The 19,331-nt window shown below is 47.9% G+C and overlaps 1 protein-coding gene across 1 annotated transcript in view; it reads left to right on the forward strand.

Moving 5' to 3' along the window:
• The window catches only part of CPS1 (carbamoyl-phosphate synthase 1), a 288,535-nt gene that overhangs the window by 167,506 nt on the left and 101,698 nt on the right, over positions 1-19,331 (forward strand). Inside the window, exons 3-6 of the mRNA XM_075933931.2 lie at positions 8,880-8,989; positions 15,217-15,361; positions 16,868-16,957; positions 17,744-17,800. Coding sequence (XP_075790046.1) covers positions 8,880-8,989; positions 15,217-15,361; positions 16,868-16,957; positions 17,744-17,800 — 402 coding nt within the window. The remainder of the gene's footprint in view (positions 1-8,879; positions 8,990-15,216; positions 15,362-16,867; positions 16,958-17,743; positions 17,801-19,331) is intronic.

The raw sequence follows: 19,331 nt of genomic DNA on the forward strand, positions 1-19,331 counted from the left end.
TTTCCCCCTAGAGAAGTAATGTAAATGGAGGTGGGGCGGGGGAGAGGGGGGAAATTAGGTTCCAGGCAATTTTTTTTTCTCAGACCAGAGACATTATATGTCTAGACAGAATAAGTTTTAAATCAATTTAATAGTGTAGACAGCAATGGTGGGTGTGAAGCTTGGTTGAGGCAGGGGCACAGCGAAGTAGATCGTGGGTGGTGTGGGGTAAGGCCCTGTGCCCCATCTCCACTCTCGGGCAGGCGAGAGGGTGAGTCAGACAACCTTAGAACTGAACATTGTGCAACTCAGAACTAGCACCTTCTTGAACAGACCAGCAAGCTAAGTGAAACAGTGTTAACCAGGATGATCTTAAGTGAAGAGTTACTGTAATAATTAATAAATCCAGAAGGGTCTTAAGGTACTTTGCAAGCTATACCCAGACAGCATTGGTCCCTGCTGGGCAAAGGGATGCTAGCTAAACAGCAGCCAGTGCACTTAACAGCTGTGGCTGGAGGTGAAATTTTAGCGCAGGCTACCAAAGAAACTTCTTATTCAGAAAAATACCACATGGAGTGGAAAGGATTTAGAGCTGCCACCTTCCTAATGGCTGGTAGCTGGACCCTCCGGATCCCACACCCTGTCCTGCCTCTTCCCCCCGCCCCCACCCCGGATTAAAAAAAAAAGGGACATCAGGTCTTGTCAAATGGTACCAGGACACACAAGCCACATCCTGGACTGTTCAGGGGTGGCTACTCTAAAATGACCCAGTTTTTAAATAGAAATCTCCTCCACAGTGAATCTGATAGACCCAGGGAGCCTGGAAGGGAACCGCTACACAGAGAAAACAAATAAAAAGTTCCCACAGCCATAAAACTTGGCTCTAAAAACAGCAGCATGGAGATTCTTGCTTTCACTGTAGCCCGGGCTCTGAAACCTGGGAGGTGAGGAGAGTCTCAGAGCCTGGATTCTAGCCCAAGCTGGAATGTCTACACTGCTGTTCTAGGCCCTGAAGCCATCTGCCATCACTGGGAATAGCCTGGCTCCATCCTTTTAGGAACCCCTCTTCAGGAAGTTGAAGGCTGCTCTCAAATCCCCCCTCACTCTTCTCTTCTGCAAACTGAATAAGCTAAATCCCTCAGCCTCTCCATGTAGGTCTTGTCCTCCAGCCCTCTAATCATTTTTGTTTCATCACTTCTGCTGGACTCTCCAGTTTGTCCACATTGTTTCTGTAGTGTGTGTGTGGATGCATTATTTCAGATGTGGCCTTATCGGTGCTGAATGCAGGAGAATAATCATTTCTCTCAATTTGCTGGCAATGCTCTGACTAATGCACCCAGTATGCTGTTAGCCCTGGCAACAAGGACACACTGACTCAAATCCAGCTTCTCAGCTCTAGTGCTCTCCAGGTCTTTGTCGGCACAACTTCTGTCTAGCCGTTGTTTCTGGTATCTAGTAGCAATGGGATTCTTCTGCCCCAAGTGCAGGACTCTGCACTTGTCCTTGTTCAATCTCATCAGATTTCTTTTGGCCCAATCCTCTAATTTGTCTAGGTCTCTTTGCACCCTATTTCTACCCTCCAGCATATCTACATTTAAAACACAGTGGCACTTATCGACTAATCGTATATCGATACAAATTGTCTCGACTATACAATTAGCCAGATAATTGTGTAACCACTACCAGGCGGATTTGAACCTGGGACCTCTGGAGTTGAGTATAGGAGCCTCTACCCTCTGCGCTAAAAGCCAGCTGGCTCCCAGCCCGTGCTGTAGAGGTCTCTTTAGCTTAACTGTTGCTGTGGTCTAGGTACCACTCGCCTTGCTCAGTAACCATGCTAGGCGTGTGGTTACAATTGCATTTTAACATCCTTATTGACAACTATGACTTGCCCTGGGGGAATCCATGTTGACTGTTCCCGATCATCTGCCTCTTCTCCAAGTGCTTCAAAATGGATTCCTTGAGGACCTGCCCGTCTGTAATTCCCTGGATCCTCCTTCCTCCCCTTTTTGGAAACATTTTCTGTTTTCCAATCATCTGGGACCTCTCCCGATTGTCAAGAGTTTTCAGATATAATGGCCAGTGGCTCTGTAGTCACATCAGCCAACCCTCTCAGCGCCCCAAATGGATTAGATTTGGCCCCATGGACTGGCGCATGTTCAGTTTTTCTATATAGTCCTTACCTTGCTCTTTCATGACTGAGGGCTGTCCACTTTCTTCCCATACTGTGCTGTACGGTGCTACAGTCTGGGAGCTGACTTTGTCTGTGAAGATGGAGACAAGAAAAGCCTTGAGTACTTCAGCTCTTCCCACATCGTCTATCACTAGGTTGCCTTCTCTATTAAGTAAACATCCCCCACTTTCCTTGGTCTTCTTGCTGCCAAGGGTGCATCTACACAGCACAGTTATTTCAAAATAACAGACGTTATTCCGAAATAACAATGCAAGCATCTACACAGCAATTCTGTTATTGCGAAAAAAATTCAAAATAACGGAGGGCTTATTCCAACTTCTGTAAACCTCGTTCCACGAGGAATAACGCCTCTTCTGAAACAGCTGTTTTGGAATAGCCATAGTGTGGACACTCCACTGCTGCTATTTTGAAATAGCTCATCCCCAGGGACATTCAAAATAATTATTCCTCAGTACCTCCTGGGGCTCTAAATTGAGGTAGCAAGTCCACATTAGGGAAACCTGTCTTGGACTAATTTTGAGGCTTCCCTGTGGTGTAGATGGGCTATTTGAAAGAAGCTATTTCAGAGTATTTCTTCTGGAATAGCTTATTCCCAAATAAGTGTGCAGTGTAGATGTACCCTAACATACCTGTAGAAACCCTTCTTGTTATCTTTCACATCTCTTGCTAGCTGCAATTCCAATTGCACTTTGGCTTTCCGGATTTCACCCCTGCGTTCTAAAGCAATATATTTATATTCTTCCCGAGTCATCTGTCCACTTCCTGTCAGCTTCCCTTTTGTGTTTAAGCTCTGTTAAGCCAACCTGGTCACCTGACATATTTGCTGTTCTTTCTGCTTATCGGGATGCTTTGTTCCTGTGCCCTCAATAAGGCTTCTTTAAAATACAGCTCTCCAGCTCTCCTGGATTCCTTTCCCCCTCATATTAGCTTCCCAGGGGATCCTGCCCATCAGTTCTCCTAAAGAGTCAAAATCTGCTTTTCTGAAGTCCAGGGTCCATATTCTGCCATTCTCCTTCCTTCAGGATCCTAAACTCAACTATCTCATGGTCACTGCTGCCCAGGTTACCATCTACCTCTGCTTTCCCTACCAATTCTTCCTGGTTTGTGAGCAGCAGGTCAAGAGGCGCATGACCCTTGCTTGGTTCCTCCAGCATCTGCACTAGGAAGTTGTTCTCCACATTCTCCCAAAACTTCCTGAGTTGTCCATGCATCGCTGTATTGCTCTCCCAGCAGAGGGAAAGCCCCCATGAGAACCAGGGGGCCTGTGATCTGGATACATCTGTTAGTTGTCTGAAGAAAGCCTCATCTACCTCATCCTCCTGGTCTGGTGGTCTCCAGAAGATGTCCACCACTCATGTTGCTTTCACCTCTAATCTAGACTAGATCCTCAACAGGCTTTTCTCCAGTTTCATACTGGAGCTCTGCACAATCATACTGCTCTCTTACCAAAAGTGCAACTCCTCCTCCTTTTCTCCCTCTCCTGTCCTTATTGAAGCATTTATACCCATCCATGACAGCACTCCAGTCAGGCGAGTTACCCCACCGAGTCTCTGTTATTCCAGTCACATCACAGTTCCTTGGCTATAGAACAGCCAACATGGAGAACATAGACAACACTGACTGGAAAAGGAGTCGTGGGCATAACCAGGGTCTGGTTGCTCAGGGGGAGAGGCACGAAGACACTGCAGTTGCCCTGGGCAGCAATCAAAGCTGTGGAAACGACAGTCTTCTGCTCCATGAGCTGTCCCTCGGAGTCGAGTGAATGGCTTGCCGGACCTTCTCGCCTGCCCTCTTCCCCCCCGCATTCTCGGACGTCTGGGAGAGGGGGATGCAGAACGCCAGGAAGACAGGTGTTTATCAAAGCGGGGGGCTGTTGTCCAACTGTTTTTCCTCCACCTCTCTCAGGTGCCTCCTCAGTGCTGTTTGCTCCTCCAGGATCCTCCACATCTCATCCTGTGTGTTTCACTCACGCAGCCTGGGTCCTCCTGTTCGGTCCTCTAACCGGGTGTGCCTCTATGCCTCGAGCTGTGCCCTATCGGTGCACGCGCTTGTTACACATTTTGTCCCATCTACGTTTTCTTCACCTTCCAATCTGGGAAAGTCTAACTGCTGGAGCAGGGGCAGAGACTCCACAGCTGCGTTGGAGATAAAAGTCCCAAGCAGACTGTACAGAAGCTACATTGTAAAAACCAGCTGGGTACCTCTTTCCCAGTGAATGGAGCATGTTAGAGCAGGAAGCACCTGTGTTTGGGGCCAGGCTGAATTTTTCATTCTCAAGGGAGCACCGACCAGTGCGGTCCAGCACACAGCAGAGCGCTGAGCAGCAGAACTTGGTTTGTAGGCAGGTGTGGTCAGCGACTTGCTAGGAGGGGCTCGTTAGCTTCTGCTTCTGAAAACATGAGGTGAAAGGTGCTTGCAAACTGCAGTCCTCGTTGTGTGCATGCTCATGTTTGCCAAGAGGGCCGGCGGGTTTGGTGTGGACAGTCACTGATGTGCACAGACCAGAAGAGGTCACCCCCACCCTGTTCTTGCACAGCATGGCTGTTCTCGAGGTGATCCCTTCAAGCCCATCGCAAAAAGGCTAGCACTCCTTGGTCATAATGTGTCAGGGATGTGCAAATGAGGTTTACAGGAGTGGTCAACAAAGGCTTCCCTTGTCGATCAATCTGTGTCTAGGCTCCCGCGCTGTGCCGGATCAGCTGATTGTCTGCACAGCGCGGTGGCCATTTTAATTTTAATGAGGCAGGGATTATTCAAATTTCCACTTCATTGACTATATCAGGTAAACTAGTTTACATGGCTCTGTCGACAGAGCCATGTAGTCTAGTCATACCCTTTGAGTCCCGACTGTGGTATTTTGACTGCACTCAGTGCTCCGCCACCAGAAGGGGACTGCCAATTCCTTACTCAGCTCCAGGGATGGGCATAGTGCCTAGTGGTGAATGCTCGGAATGAGGAATCATTGGCGTAACTCTTCCCAGAGCTCCAATGGCTCATGGGACTGTGGGCACCTCAAATAACCTCTCTGTCCTCATTGGCCCAGCTGTAAAATAGACCATTATTCCACCAAGCATTACAGCGCTCACCTTCGCTACCTGTGACTGCACGCTTACCGCAGAGATATAGCTGAAGCAAAGGTGAAAGCTGAAATCGTGCCAGCCGCCACTGATAAGAAATGCTCGCTTTCTCATGGGGATTGCTGCACGTATCTGCCCCACAAGAATGTTGTGGCTTAATCAATGCCATAAATAGCTTTGAAATCCTCCTCTGAGCAGGAGTGGTAATTGTGAAATGAACGTGGCTGGTCACCGGTCCATAGCCACAGCAGTCTCTTTTGGCATAATTCCTACCTTTGAAAATTAGATCGGTTGCGTGGGTGTGCAGTGATTGACTTTCACGAGGCTGGGAATGGAATACAAATTTGGTGATATAATTAGAGAAACACCTGTGCATAAGAATGGCCATACTGGGTCAGACCAAAGGTTCATCTAGCCCAGTGTCCTGTCTGCCAACAGTGGCCAATTTCAGATGCTCCAGAGGGAGGGATCACAACAGGTAATCCTCACATGATCTCTCCCCCCCCGCAGAGAAACAGAAGCTAGGGACACCATTCCTACCCATCCTAGCTAATAGCCATTGATGGAGCTAACCTCTATGAATCTATCTTGCTCTTTTTTGAACTCTGTTAAAGACCTAGTTGTCACCACATCCTCTGGCAAGGATTTCCATAGATTGACTGTGCACTGAATGAAGAAAAACTTCCTTTTATTTGTTTTAAACCTGCTGCCTATTAATTTCATTTGGTGACCTCTAGTTCTTATATTGTACTCAAGTAAATAACTTTCCCTTATTCACTTTTTCCACACCACTCATGGTTTTATAGACCTTTATCCTATCCCCCCCTTAGTATCCTCTTTTCTAAGCTGAAAAGCCCAAGACTTTTTAATCTCTCTTCAAGTACAGGGCTTCTTGATAACTCATATGTCCCCTCCTAGCACTTCGGATGGAAGAAGGCATGTCAAACTGCAGCGATTAGAGATGGCCCACCCAGAATACCATACCCAACCATTTCAGTCTTGTTTGGCTCAGATCCTGAAGCCGTAAGCCATAGAAACCGTGCCTGTACTCTGAATGGATGTTTTTTAGCTTGAGGTTCAGGTCATTTTAAACCAAGACATAGTACCCATGATCATTGTAGCTTTCTTGGGAAAGCGACCGACAAGCGACAAAAAACACCCCCGGAATTGTCAGTGCTACTTTCGCAAAATGGCATTGATAGTTACAGCTTAGATGACGGTTATGTTCAAATGCCCATTGTGGGATCAGCTGCCTTTACAGTGCCACCTTGTGGCCAGGGGTACCTTGACCACACCCTGCCTCATTTCCCCCCTTCCTCAGGGCTCTGCACACAAACTCCACCAGAGTCCAAAGGAAATTAAACAGCCCCTTCCTGGTGTCCAATTGGCTCAGTCCTCCCATCCAGTTCTGTGTCAGTTTTGTGGCTCTCTCCTGATTATCCAAAATACTGCAGTCTTCCCAAACAGAGTGCACACTCACTCAGCCCTCCGCTTAGTTTCAGCTGAACACAACCTCGTCCTCCCTTTCTGCCTCCCAGCACCTCACCTGGAGTTTGTCCTTCCTCTCTGCTGAGTCAGGGCCCTGCAGGACTTTTCTTAGGCCAGCCGTGCACTAAAATGTTAGGTCAACCCAGCTAGGTCACTCAAGGGTGTGAAAAACCCACCCCCCAAGCGATGCCCTTCAGCTGAATCTCCCCAGGGGGAGAGCATGCCAAGGGTCTGTGGACCCCTGGTGGTCCATGCTGGTACTGAAGGCAGTCCATAGAAAGTTTAAGGTGGGCCCAATCCTTGCTTTTCTTTTCTCTCTTTCCTTTTCCTTTCCTCCCAGGATGGGGGGGGGGAGGGGGGAGAGGATGAAATTTTAATAGATTGAAAAGAGGTCCAAATGCTCAAAAAGGTTGGGAACTCATTGAGATTAGGAAGAAACTCTTTCCCAGGATGTGTTATTCCAGAAATATCTCCCGTGGGGTCTCTTGCATCTTCTTCTGAAGCATCCAGAGCCAGCCGTTGTTGGAGGCTGGGCAAAATGGACCAAGTTTCTGTTGACCTAGCTCCTGCATCTCAAGGGATGACTTGACCATGAGGACGGGAGAGCCCTATCTATCCCTCGCACAAGCATCTGTGCTGATGTGTTCCGGCAGCACCCCTGTAGCATTTCTAGGGAAGACGTAACCTCGCTCTCCACAGGCATAGACACATATTCATAGCCTCCCCCACCCCTGCAGCTTCCTGATGCTTTTATTCTGGCATCATCAGCACGATAATCAGGGTAAGTTCGCCCCAGTCCTCAAGCCACCCCATTGCAAGGCTCCAGGGTTGGATGAGACCCGAAGTGCAAAGTAGTCCCTAAGGGTACGTCTACACTACAATGTTAATTCGAACTAACTTAGTTCAAATTAGTTAATTCGAACTAAGCTAATTCGAACTAACGGATCCAGACTAAAAAACTAGTTTGAATTAGCGTTTTGTATCCATAAATATCTCACGTGGGGTCTCTTGCATCTGCCTCTGAAGCATCCAGAGTCAGCCATTGTTGGAGGCTGGGCAAAATGGACCAAGGTTTGATCCAGAATGGCACTCCATATGTCCTGAGAGCTGGACCCTGCCAGGCATTTAGCACTCTGACCCAAATCCAGTAAGTCACTTAAGCGCATGCTTAATTTGAAGCATCGAAGTGTACGCTACACCTGCATTTGCATATTTTGTTGGATTGTGGCCAGTGTGCTCAGCATTTTGGGCTGTGTCTAGACTACATGGCTCCATCGATGGAGCCATGTAGATTAGACACATAGGCAAAGGCAAATGAAGCCACGATTTAAATGATCGTGGGTTCATTTAAATTTACATGGCTGCCATGCTGAGCCGACAAACAGCTGATCAGCTGTTTGTCCGCTCAGAGCGCTAGTCTGCATGCTCCCCTGCCGACATCAAAGCCCTCTGTCAGCAGCCCCGTTATTGCTTGTGGGATGCGGTTTACCGGGGCTGTCGACAAAGGGCTTTGATGTCGGCTGGGGAGCATCCAGACTAGCGCGCTGAGCCGACAAACAGCGGATCAGCTGTTTGTCGGCTCAGCATGATAGCCATGTAAATTTAAATGAACCCACGATCATTTAAATCATGGCTTCATTTGCCTTTGCCTATAATCCTAATCTACATGGCTCCGTTGACGGAGCCATGTAGTCTAGACACAGCCTTGTCAGATCAAGCCCTGAACAAATACACAGTAGAGACAGTAACTTGCTTCAAGTATGTATAATCCCACTTAACTGCAAGATCCAGCAGGTGGATGAAATAAACAAACAGTCTGGGTAGGTGGAGGCAAAATGCTCCATCAAGCACGTTTATTTCTAGCCTAACTGTATTTAATTTCACTTTTCGCCTACTGAGCTGTTGTCAGCTGACTGTGCTCTGTAAGCATCATGGGAGCAGGGAGCATTTGGGAGGCATCTAAAGGGAGAGAAGAGAGCAGGCAATTTCTTAGGGAGAAGGGAATTTGTGCTTTGTGTCACAGATGGCATGGGAGCCATGTGCCTTGGATGTTTCATATTAACCTCAAGTCTTTTCCTAACTGTAGAGTGTGCTTACTTAAAGTATAGACGTGAGAGTCATCATGCAACTTATTTCTCTAGGCTCAGACGGCAAACTTGGTGCTAGACGATGGAACGAAGATGAAGGGCTATTCCTTTGGCCACCCGTCATCTGCAGCCGGTGAAGTGGTCTTCAACACAGGTCTTGCTGGGTAAGGCAAACACAAGGGATACATTAAGTAGGGATGCTTTTTTATAACAGAGCATTCAACTAGAAAAAAAAAAGAGAGAAAAACAGCTGAGTATTCATCATCATCATGATTATTATTAGTAATTAATTCATATTATTTAATTAAATAATATATTGTTTGTATTACCATAATGTGTAGGAACCCTAGTTGTGTAGAAACAAAAGGCAGTCTCTACTTCAAAGAGCTTGCAATCTAAGCACAGATTGAACCTTTCCAGTCCGGCACCTTTGGGACCTGACGGGTTCAGAACCAGAGAATTTTCCAGACCATGGGAGCTCAATATTGTCTAGCAGCATTACCAACACGTCCACTGCTTACTGGGCTGTTGGAGGACATTTAGGGCTAAATTAGAGCTAAATAACAGCAGAACACTGAGAACCAGGACTGGTGGCTGTAAACAAACTTTATGGGACTGCGAGAAACTTGGCCACACCCATGATAAATGGACATCTGGCTAACTGAAATCATGCTGGGCCACAGATGTTGCTGGACCAGAGAGTGCCAGACTAGGGGGCTGTGTCTACACTGGGCCACTTATTACGGAAAATCAGCCGCTTTTCCGGAATAAGCTGCGAGCTGTCTACACTGGCCCTTGAATTTCCGGAACAGCAACGATGCTCTATTGTACAAAATCAGCCACTATTCCAGAAAAACTATTCTGCTCCCACTCGGGCATAAGTCCTTATTCCAGAACACTGTTCCAGAAAAGGGCCAGTGTAGACAGCTCGGTGTAGACTGTTCCGGAAAAAAGCCCCGATCGTGAAAATGGCGATCGAGGCTCTTTTCCGGAAAAGCGCGTCTACATTGGCCACAGATGCTTTTCCGGAAAAAGGGCTTTTCCGGAAAAGCAGCCTGCCAATGTAGATGCTCCTTTTCCGGAAAAACTGAAAATGGAATAGTATTCCGTTTTAAGCAGTTCCGGAAATTCATGCCAGTGTAGACACAGCCGAGAGGTTCAAGCTGTATAAGACAAGAGTCAACACATGGCTATTGACAGACTAACTGGGTGTACCAAGACACAATGAAACAATATTGATCACCATGTCAGGCAGAGTAAGGTACGCTAGTAGCCTGACTCTTGACAAGTTTTGGTGTGCATCATGAGAAAGGAGAGTGTGGGGACCTGAAAGTGAAAAACAAGGTAGTTGGATATTTTTAGGGCACTCCTCTCAAGTGTGATTGGCAGCATCATGGGAGAAAGCACAAAGGGTCAGTGTTCACAGGGCTTTTCTGAAATATTATATCATGCCAGCCCTGTTTTACAAACTGATAACTGTGGCAAATCTCTTCACTCAGCTTTGAAATTCCGCCACCTCTGAGTTGAAACATGGTAACTACTTAATAGCACGCATACCTGTGACTTCGTTTCCCTCTAGTGGTGAGGTCCCGTGTAATGCTATATGAGTCTGCTACTGTCTCTGAGGGCAGGTCAACACTATAGCTGAAGGTTGGCTTAAGGTATGCAATTCCAACTACATAAATAATGTACCTTAACATTAGCTTTGGGGCTGTCCTCACATGCACCAGTGGGGGTTTCCTCAGCATTTCATTTAGTGGGTCCTTACTAGACGTACTAAATTGAATGCTGGAAGATCAACTGTCGCATCGTTACAAGTGGTGACACATGCAGGGATCAAACATGCTGTTGAACTCTTGAGTCCCCTCACCTAAAGGGGAGTGTGAGGTACGCTAATACACTAGGACTTTTTGCCCCACTTAAATGGAGAAACTCACAAGTCTGCTATAGCTTCGGAGCTAGACTGCTCAATCAATCAAGACCACGGTTGCTCTTTCTGCAGGATGGCCCATCTCAGATGAGAAAGCCCGTCATAGTACAAACTTGTTGGTTCAATAAGATCAGTCGTGAGGAGCAGCAGGTATCAATGGGAGGGAGAATGGAGATGTTTTTGAGGTAAAATTGAAGCTCCCGTTGTAGGCCGAGGTTTCAACACAAATCTTCATGCACCTGCTCCAGCCCCCACAAACTCTGTTCTCCCTATGTGGAACAAACACCACAAGATGGGTTTTTAAATAGTTCCATGGGGAAGAACACTGAATTACAGCACAGGAAATCTGTTCACGAAGTTTTGCATCACAAGGCAATTATTTATGCTTTTCGACAGCACTAATTACAGGCTGTGTTAATATACCTGCCAACAAACAACTGTTTAATATAGATCAGAATGATGGAGGGTAGAGGAGTTCTCTTCCCTGTGATAGATTATGGGCAATAAATCTTGTCACATCACCGAAGTCAAGCGATACCTGATGGATTAATTTCCCTTCAACACTGCAGCTCAGTAGTAGAAGCCGGAGTGAGAATTTATGAACTAGTGGGGATGCAGAGGACACGCTCGGAAGCAATGGCCTGTTTCTGTCCTGGGGGGCGGAAAGGGGGAGAAAGAAAAGATGAGGTTAAAGTTTATTTTTTTGCGCAGGGGCATAACCCCCTCTCCCAATCACCTCAGGTCTGGCAGGCCTGCTCCACTTTGACCCCCAAGCCCCATGTCCTGGTTGAAGGGGAACGTTTTCCTTACTGAGTGGTGCCCACAGCCGTACGTACGTTATGTGTGGGGTGCAGCATCGGCAGGGGCAAAGTTAGGCCGGGCAGTGGCTTGGGCCCTACAGGGAGTGCACAGTGGCTGCCACCTCAGGGATGGAGAACTCCCACAGGACCAAATCTGGGCGGCAAGTTCATCTGGAAGGCCGGGGCTGAGAATAGTGTAGACCACTGCTGGGCAACCATGAACCGTGAGAGGCCCTCCTTCACCTCAATGGGCTGCAGAAGCCTGCAGCCCACCGGGGCTCCACCTGTGGCCCTATGACCCCCCTGGCTGCTCCTTTCCCCCACACGTCTGTTGCGAACTGGGGCACTGGAGCCCTACACTTACCTCCTCCTCCTCCCTCCCTGCCAGCACTTTCGCAGCACATGAATCACCTAATTCATGCTCCATCTCTGCTCCTCCCCCTCACTCCCAGAACTGGCGCAGCCGCGAATGGGGGGAGGAATAGGAAATTGGGGCTCCGGTGCCCCAGGGCACAAGAGGCGCATGGGGAAGGAGACAGCCGGGGGTCCGTGGGCTGCAGGTGGAGCCCCAGTGACCAATTGCATCCTGCTTTAGGGTGGTATGAAGTCCTGGCAACGGCTATGGAGAAGAGAATGCCGGGGGGAGTAGAGAGGAGAGAAATAGACTTTGCAGTATTCTCCCAGCACAGATGTGGCAGGGATTGTTACACATCCACGGGTTGCTGGGCAGAGAGTGGGACCATATGACTCTCCCTAATTCTCAAAGTCCCAGAACAAATAAAGCCTCAAGTGTCCAGAGGAATCTCTTTGCCCCTGGATTGACTTTAATGACACTGTACCAGGATAAGGGTCTGCAGGAAGAGATAGATATCTTTACAGGATCAGAGCCTTAAGTCCCTGCCAGGCACAGGACACCTGTCCGGGATTGGTAACAAGTTACTAGTATGTAAGTGAGGGCACGTCTATACAGCAGGGCTAAAGTCAAATTAATCTATTCAACTTGAGCTACATCAATTGTGTAGCTGAAGTGGAAATAGCTTAATTCGGCATTTGGCGCTGTCTGCACAGCAGGGAGTTGAAGGAAGTGTGTTCTTCCTTCAGCTTCCCTTACGCCTTATAAAATGAGGATTACCAGGAATCGGAATAAGAGGTCCTCCAGCTCGACATTATTTCAAAATAAAGGTGTAGACGCGCACTATGTTATTTCGGAATAACGTCAGTTGTTCCAAAATAATGCTGCTGTGTAGACATACGCTGAGTGTGCTGGTGTGGTGTTGGCACAACTCTGAGCCAGCTGTGTGAACTGAAGGTTACTATAATCCTGACTAGGTTCAGAATGAGCTCAGGAATTAGTCCAGGAAACTGTCTTTTCTCTGACAAACTGAACGCTTGAGTTCTCGCTTAACATTACACAGCAGGAATGCTGGAGACGTTTTGGAATTTTACATCACTACACTTGGCTGTCTGGTGATTTGGGGTCATTTCAAATGTTTCAACAGTGGTTTTTAGTGACATTTTGAATTGTGGTGAATGAGATGAGTATCCACAGACATGCTCACAAATATGAACTAGTTATATAAACTAATTTGATCTCAAAAAAGCAGGAAGAATTGAAATCACTTTTGCAAAAAAAATCCTTTTTGTTTCCTTGATGTTTGCTCCTTTTTTTGTGGTTGTTTCCCATGGATAGTTTGGCAGAAGAAGTGATTGGCAGGACTTTGCCGCGGTCTGGTAGGATGAGCCCCGAAAGGATTGATCAGTGAAGCCTCTTTTGTTCTTGTGTCATCTGTTGCATTCCTCGCATCATTCTTTCAAGCTTTAAGAGGCATTGTGCATGAACGGTGGCAAGCCCCTTCAGCCAAGATCCCCTCCCCCATGGGAGCAGAAATACTCCACCCCCCAGTGTGCCTACAGTAGGCATTCTGGGGGCGGAGTCTAGGTCGGATCAGGCTGGCGGTTTGGAGTTATACCTGCTGCCCCTGGCGTTGTGCTTGCTTTAGGGGCATTGTATCCCAATGGAGAGTTGTGCCTCTGTGTCACAGCCAAACCCAATGGCTTTCTGTCCGTGCTTTTTGAATACAAATAACCTGCAAAGGTTAATTACATTGGCTTTTGTCATTAACGAAGGATGTTTTCTAGAACATACAATCAAATAGGAAGGAGTCAGGTATATATGCTAGAAGATTTCTCTGGCATTGCTCACGTCTTTAATTAATGTTTGTTTTTCTTCATTTAAAACGTTGCTCGTGGGTGGGGCTGGGGATGAGGGGTTCAGTTTGCAGGCTGCCCTGGGGAGAGAGGTCTATCCTAGTCTGCTTTCACTGCAGGTGAGAAGCGCCTCTCCATGGCTGCTCAAGCTCCAGCGGGCTCAGCCAGGAGGGGGTGCCTGTCCTATGGCTGGGGCAAATTCAGGTTCGTCTGCCCCCGGCACCCCAGCCTGACTGAGGACTGGAGCAAACTATGCACGTTCCCCTCACTCCCTGACAAAGGGGAGCAGGCCAGCAATGTTCCTGTATGAATGAGGGAGAGCTGCAACCCCCTGCCCTCCCTTAAGCATGCCCGGGTGAGGTTTGGGAGGCTCACAGCCCCTTTCATTGGCTAGGTGATTCTGTCTCTTTTCTGTATGGCTGTATGCATCCCCATATACAGGGAGGAGGATGGGAGTGGGGACGCTTCATCCCCTCCTCCCTCCACATACAACCAATCCCTGATATTGCTTGCAGTTCTGATAAGCAAACGCTGCCTACCAAAGTTGGTGGTCTTAGCTCTTACTGTTTAGGAGGAGTTCTTGACCAGACAGATGGACAGACTCACTCGCTCGCTCCCAGACAAACTCAAATATATAGTAGATATATAATGTAAAAATGCCGTATAAAATGTATTATATGTGCCAAGTGTATCCAAGTCAGGCACTTATAATTTCAGTTCACACTGAAAATCTCATGCATATTTAACAAGAGCAGGAAATATATACCTAGGAATTTTTCATGGACATTGTTTAACTGATGGATCATTTCTCTTGGTTGACGAGAGCAGTGAGTGGTCTATATCAGCATGCAACCATTCCGGGTTTTGTAAAGAATTTGACAATGAATCTTCTGGTAGTGGGGCGGATGTTCCATAAAAAATGGTTCTTGCAAATTACTGATATCTGGTAAACTGTGGGAGTTTCCAATTACGTCTCATTTAAACAACAAGAAAAAGAAGAATACATTATGGATACAGACAGGGAAAATTCATCCTGAAGTACTGTACGTGCTTAGCAAAGTGTATGAAAGGGTAATTCCATCCACTGCTGAAGTGCAACCATTTCTGGGGAGAAAGACAGCAATTATTGAACAGTTCATAGCAACAGGGCAGTCGTGAAAGTGAACAATTACTTACTCAATTGGAGTTGCAGTGGGAATTGTAGGCTGAGTGCAGTTAGCTGATTTGGGGCTAATACTAATCGAGTACTGCCCTCATAGGTGACGTGAAACCTTAGTTTTGAGTTTCAATTCAGCAAAAATTTCACTCTGTGTTTAAATTGAGCTCTCCTTGGGAGTTTCCGCTTGACGTACCATCCCCACCTTGGGGTGGTCTTGCAAATGGGAGTTCACGTCTGTCTGGTCTACATTGCCTTTTCCGCGCCCAACTATTTGTCTGTTTGTTTTTAACTCAGCTACACGGAAACCCTGACAGATCCCAGCTACCGGGGGCAGATTCTCACAATGGTCAACCCCATTGTGGGCAATGGCGGGGCACCAGACACTGCGGCTGTGGATGAAATGGGCCTCAGCAAGTTTTTAGAGTCGGATGGAATCAAGGTAACAGCAGTCACAAAACCAGGACTGGACAAAGGAGCCCAGTGGAGAAATTTAGAAATACAAATCCCTGGTGTGAATGGGAGTGCCCTGATCTTTTCCAGGCTCCTCCCCTGGGCGGGGGGAAGCCAGATAGAATTTTCCAGAAAAACGTAGATGGTTGGTTTTTTTTTTCACCTTTCTTTCTGGTGCCTCAGATGGGATTTTGCCTCCCAGGCTGTGTCCAGACTCCATGCCTCCGTCGACGGAGGCATGTAGATTAGCCAGATCGGAAGAGGGAAATGAAGCCGCGATTAAAATAATCGCGGCTTCATTTAAATTTAAATGGCTGCCCCGATCTGCCGATCAGCTGTTTGTCGGCAGATCGGGAGAGTCTGGACGCGATGCCCCGACAAAGAAGCCTTTCTTCATCGACACAGGTAAACCTGGTTTCACGAGGCTTACCTGTGTCGATGAAGAAAGGCTTCTTTGTCGGGGCATCGCGTCCAGACTCTCCCGATCTGCCGACAAACAGTTGATCGGCAGATCGGGGCAGCCATTTAAATTTAAATGAAGCCGCGATTATTTTAATCGCGGCTTCATTTCCCTCTTCCGATCTGGCTAATCTACATGCCTCCGTCGACGGAGGCATGGAGTCTGGACACAGCCCCAGAGGCAAACCACCGTAGAAAGATCAGATCATGGCAAGAGAAAGACATCTGAGCACAGAGGCCATCTTTCCTGAAGAGGCTGGTGGGTCAACCTAGGTGACCTAATGCTCTCTTCTGGCCTTAAAAATCTGATTGTCCTCTAAGAGGGCCACTTGATCCAGCAGGGCCTGCATTCTTGCCAAGCCTCTGTCTTGGCTAGGAAAAGGAGGAGTACTTAGCAAGTGTGCTAGCCCTCCCGTGCTGAGTCAGCAGGGGTGTAAACGCTAGTGTAAACAAAGAGAGAGGTGTGTTAAAACGCGTCAGCTGCGTTTGGTTAATGCTTTCACTTTAGGGTGTCCTGTTCTGGCTGGGACAGCCCCTTTTTTAAGCCTGTCCTGGCCATCTTGCCTTTTTTTTGGCAAAAGTGGGCATTCTGCCAAGACAAAAAGTGGGGTGCGAAGGAACTTGTGTGTGGGAGGTTGAGGGGGGAAGGGTTTAACCCTTTGTAAGCCAGTGCAGGGCAGACACCCCGTCACAGAGCCAACACCACAACACGTGCTTTCCTCCATCGGCTCTCCTCTGTCGGGCAGTGCTGCAGTTGCCACCGCAAGGGGATGGGATTGTATGTGGGAGGAGAGGCAGTGTGTGCGATCACCAGCGGTGCTGGGCAGAGGGCAGGAGATGCTCTGTGCTATTATGACTGGACGGGAATTGATCTCACTATCTCCATTAAGATATGGGCCGCTAAGTGTGGGCCATTCTGCCTCTATGCACATGTGCAGGAGGCTCCCCCCCCCCCGCCACCTCCCATGGGGTAGGGAATGGGGTTTGCCTGGTTTCCTGTCAAAACAAAACAGATTTTCTTCTCTCTGCTTGGCAGGTCTCGGGGTTGCTGGTGCTGGAATACAGCAACGACTACAGTCACTGGCGGGCCGTCAAGACACTAGGGCAGTGGCTGCAAGAAGAAAAGGTGAGAGACCTCTGGGCAGCCAGAGCAGATACGCGACGTGGAATATCTGTTCTGAGGAAACTTAGGGGATCCCTTGAGCCCCATCATGGAAAGCAGGAGAGAGGGACTCTGGTTCCCAGTGAGCTACGGCTCCTCTCCTCAGAGCTTTGGTTTATGCTGGCCAAACCCCTACTCTCTTTAGTTTGCAGGGGGCTTCTTCTGGGTTCCCTGCTTCTGAGGCAGTGGGGAATCACAGACGAGACTAGCTAGGGAAAAGACGTAGGAAGTGGGGATTATGTGGTCCTTTGTTTTTTCATGTTAGGTTAACTTTATCCTCATCCTCGTCCTGCTATTGCTCTCCCCTGTTCCAGACTACTCCAGGTGCAGACAAGAGTCAGAGACTGCTCCCCCCAGTATAAATTGGGAGGAAGTGAATTGAAGTTAATGGAGTCCCACTGGGGGAGGGGCAAGTCCATGGCTTGTCAGTGGAGCTATATCAGTTTACATCCACTTAGGACCCAGCCCCCTGGTCTTAGGCAAAAGTGGGGCTCCCAGACTACAGACAAATGCATGTGCCACATGAGTATTTCATTGAGAGGGACCTGCTGCTCAGCCCGCATCTGGATATTTTGGGGCACCCTGCCATTTCTGAGGGGACGTGGGAAGGGGAAGGGATGCACAAAGGAGAGAACTGGAAAGAGACGGAGAGGTGTGTCCTGGGACTGTGTCTCTCTGTCCAGCAAGGGGCTCTGTCTGTCATTTCCCCCAGCTCTTCTCTGACAGGGTTCTCTCGTGTGTTTCCTCCAGGTGCCTGCTCTGTGTGGGATCGATACAAGGATGCTGACTAAAATAATTCGGGGCAAGGTACGATTCCCCCTCCCTGGTTCCAAATACATTCAGCCCAGCCTCTGCTTTCCCCAGTGGCCGAGAGACCCGCCGACAGCCATGGGGACATGTGACTCACACTGCCCCCAGGCCTTGCTCTGTAAAGGAGTGCCTGACAGCCAGAGCGCTGCTCCGGATGAGAGTCTGCCGTCGGCACCCCCAAGGGACTGCAGTGGCCCATAGCGAAGGCAGAACAGAAAGTCCCTCACTATCCTTGAGTCCTTCTTCTCCTCACTTCCCACTCAGGACAAGCTGTGCTGTGTAGGTGGTTTTGCTACTTCCTGAAAGCCCCCCAGACCAGCAGGTGTATAAGCGTGTTGAGGGTATGCAGAGTCGGGCCGAAACACAGCTAGAGGGAGAACTTGATGAGACTCCTATCAGAGCCCCCAAAGAAGGAGCCAGCTCTAATCTAAGCAGCTGCACTGCACAGGGCTAATTTCTAGATCAGGCTAACTATATCTTCTTTGGACAAAGCCATTTTTATGGCCATTATTCCTGTCTGGTCTCCTGGAACTGACCCTTGAAGGACATGTGCAATATTATGCTAGTGGAAGGAGGTTAATGGTGAGGTACATTTCACACTGGGGTAAAACAATTATCAAATCCATTTTGAATAAAAATCATTGCGCCACAGGCTTTTCTGCTGTAATTAGTTATCTGAAGCTGCTGCTGTCTGGTTTCTTTTTCTGTTAGATGTTCGGGTTGCATGCTATAGTTCCAACCTGCAGTCCCTCGGCCCAGCAGTGCATGACTTGCCTAGTATAGTATTTGCACTTAAGAATACTAAAAGAAATGCCTGGCTTTGTAGATAGAAGTCAAGGCTGTTTAATGTTGTATGTTTGTAAATGGAAATACATTTTCCACTTCCTTGATACGTATCCCTTAATGGATCAGTGCCCCTTTCATCCATGGTAAATATGCTTTCAATAACCATTTGCTTAGCGTGCACCGTAGGGTAGTAATGAACATTATGTTGGACTCCAAGAGATATTGGCTTATGGTTTTTAAAAAATGCATAATGTCGCCTTTTTCCTCACTAATCTCAGTCAGGTTGAAAAACTAGCTTAATATTTCACTCGGTGTATGTTTATCAATGGGATATGAGAAGAGGTTTCAGCATGATAAATGCATAAGTGAACAGCGATGCTGTAAATTGGATTGTAAAAGTAAACACGGGGCACCGTTTCATTAAGTAATCCAGTGTCAAGATAAGACACTGTGTGTGTGTGTGTGTGTGTGCGCGCGCGCACGCACAGGGGAGGTAGGTTGTAATCAGCTTTTCTGAGGTTGCAAGGCAGTGCTTAGCCATTTTCAGTGCTCCCAAGTGGTTGGTTTCTTGAAGGTCGCACAGGCCCTTTTGAATGTTTGCCTGACGTAAACTTAACCACAGCAGCAAATGTGACGAGAGAAGTCGCCTCAAAGTTCCAGAAAGAGGGAAAATGACCAAAGTGCTTGTTAATGGCACTTCCTGTGAAATGGAGACATGTGAGACAGACTCTGCCATGTCAGT

The sequence above is a fragment of the Pelodiscus sinensis genome, chromosome 7 (genome assembly GCF_052426305.1).
Source record: "Pelodiscus sinensis isolate ZL-2025 chromosome 7, ASM5242630v1, whole genome shotgun sequence".
In the NCBI taxonomy this organism is placed as follows: Eukaryota; Metazoa; Chordata; order Testudines; family Trionychidae; genus Pelodiscus; species Pelodiscus sinensis.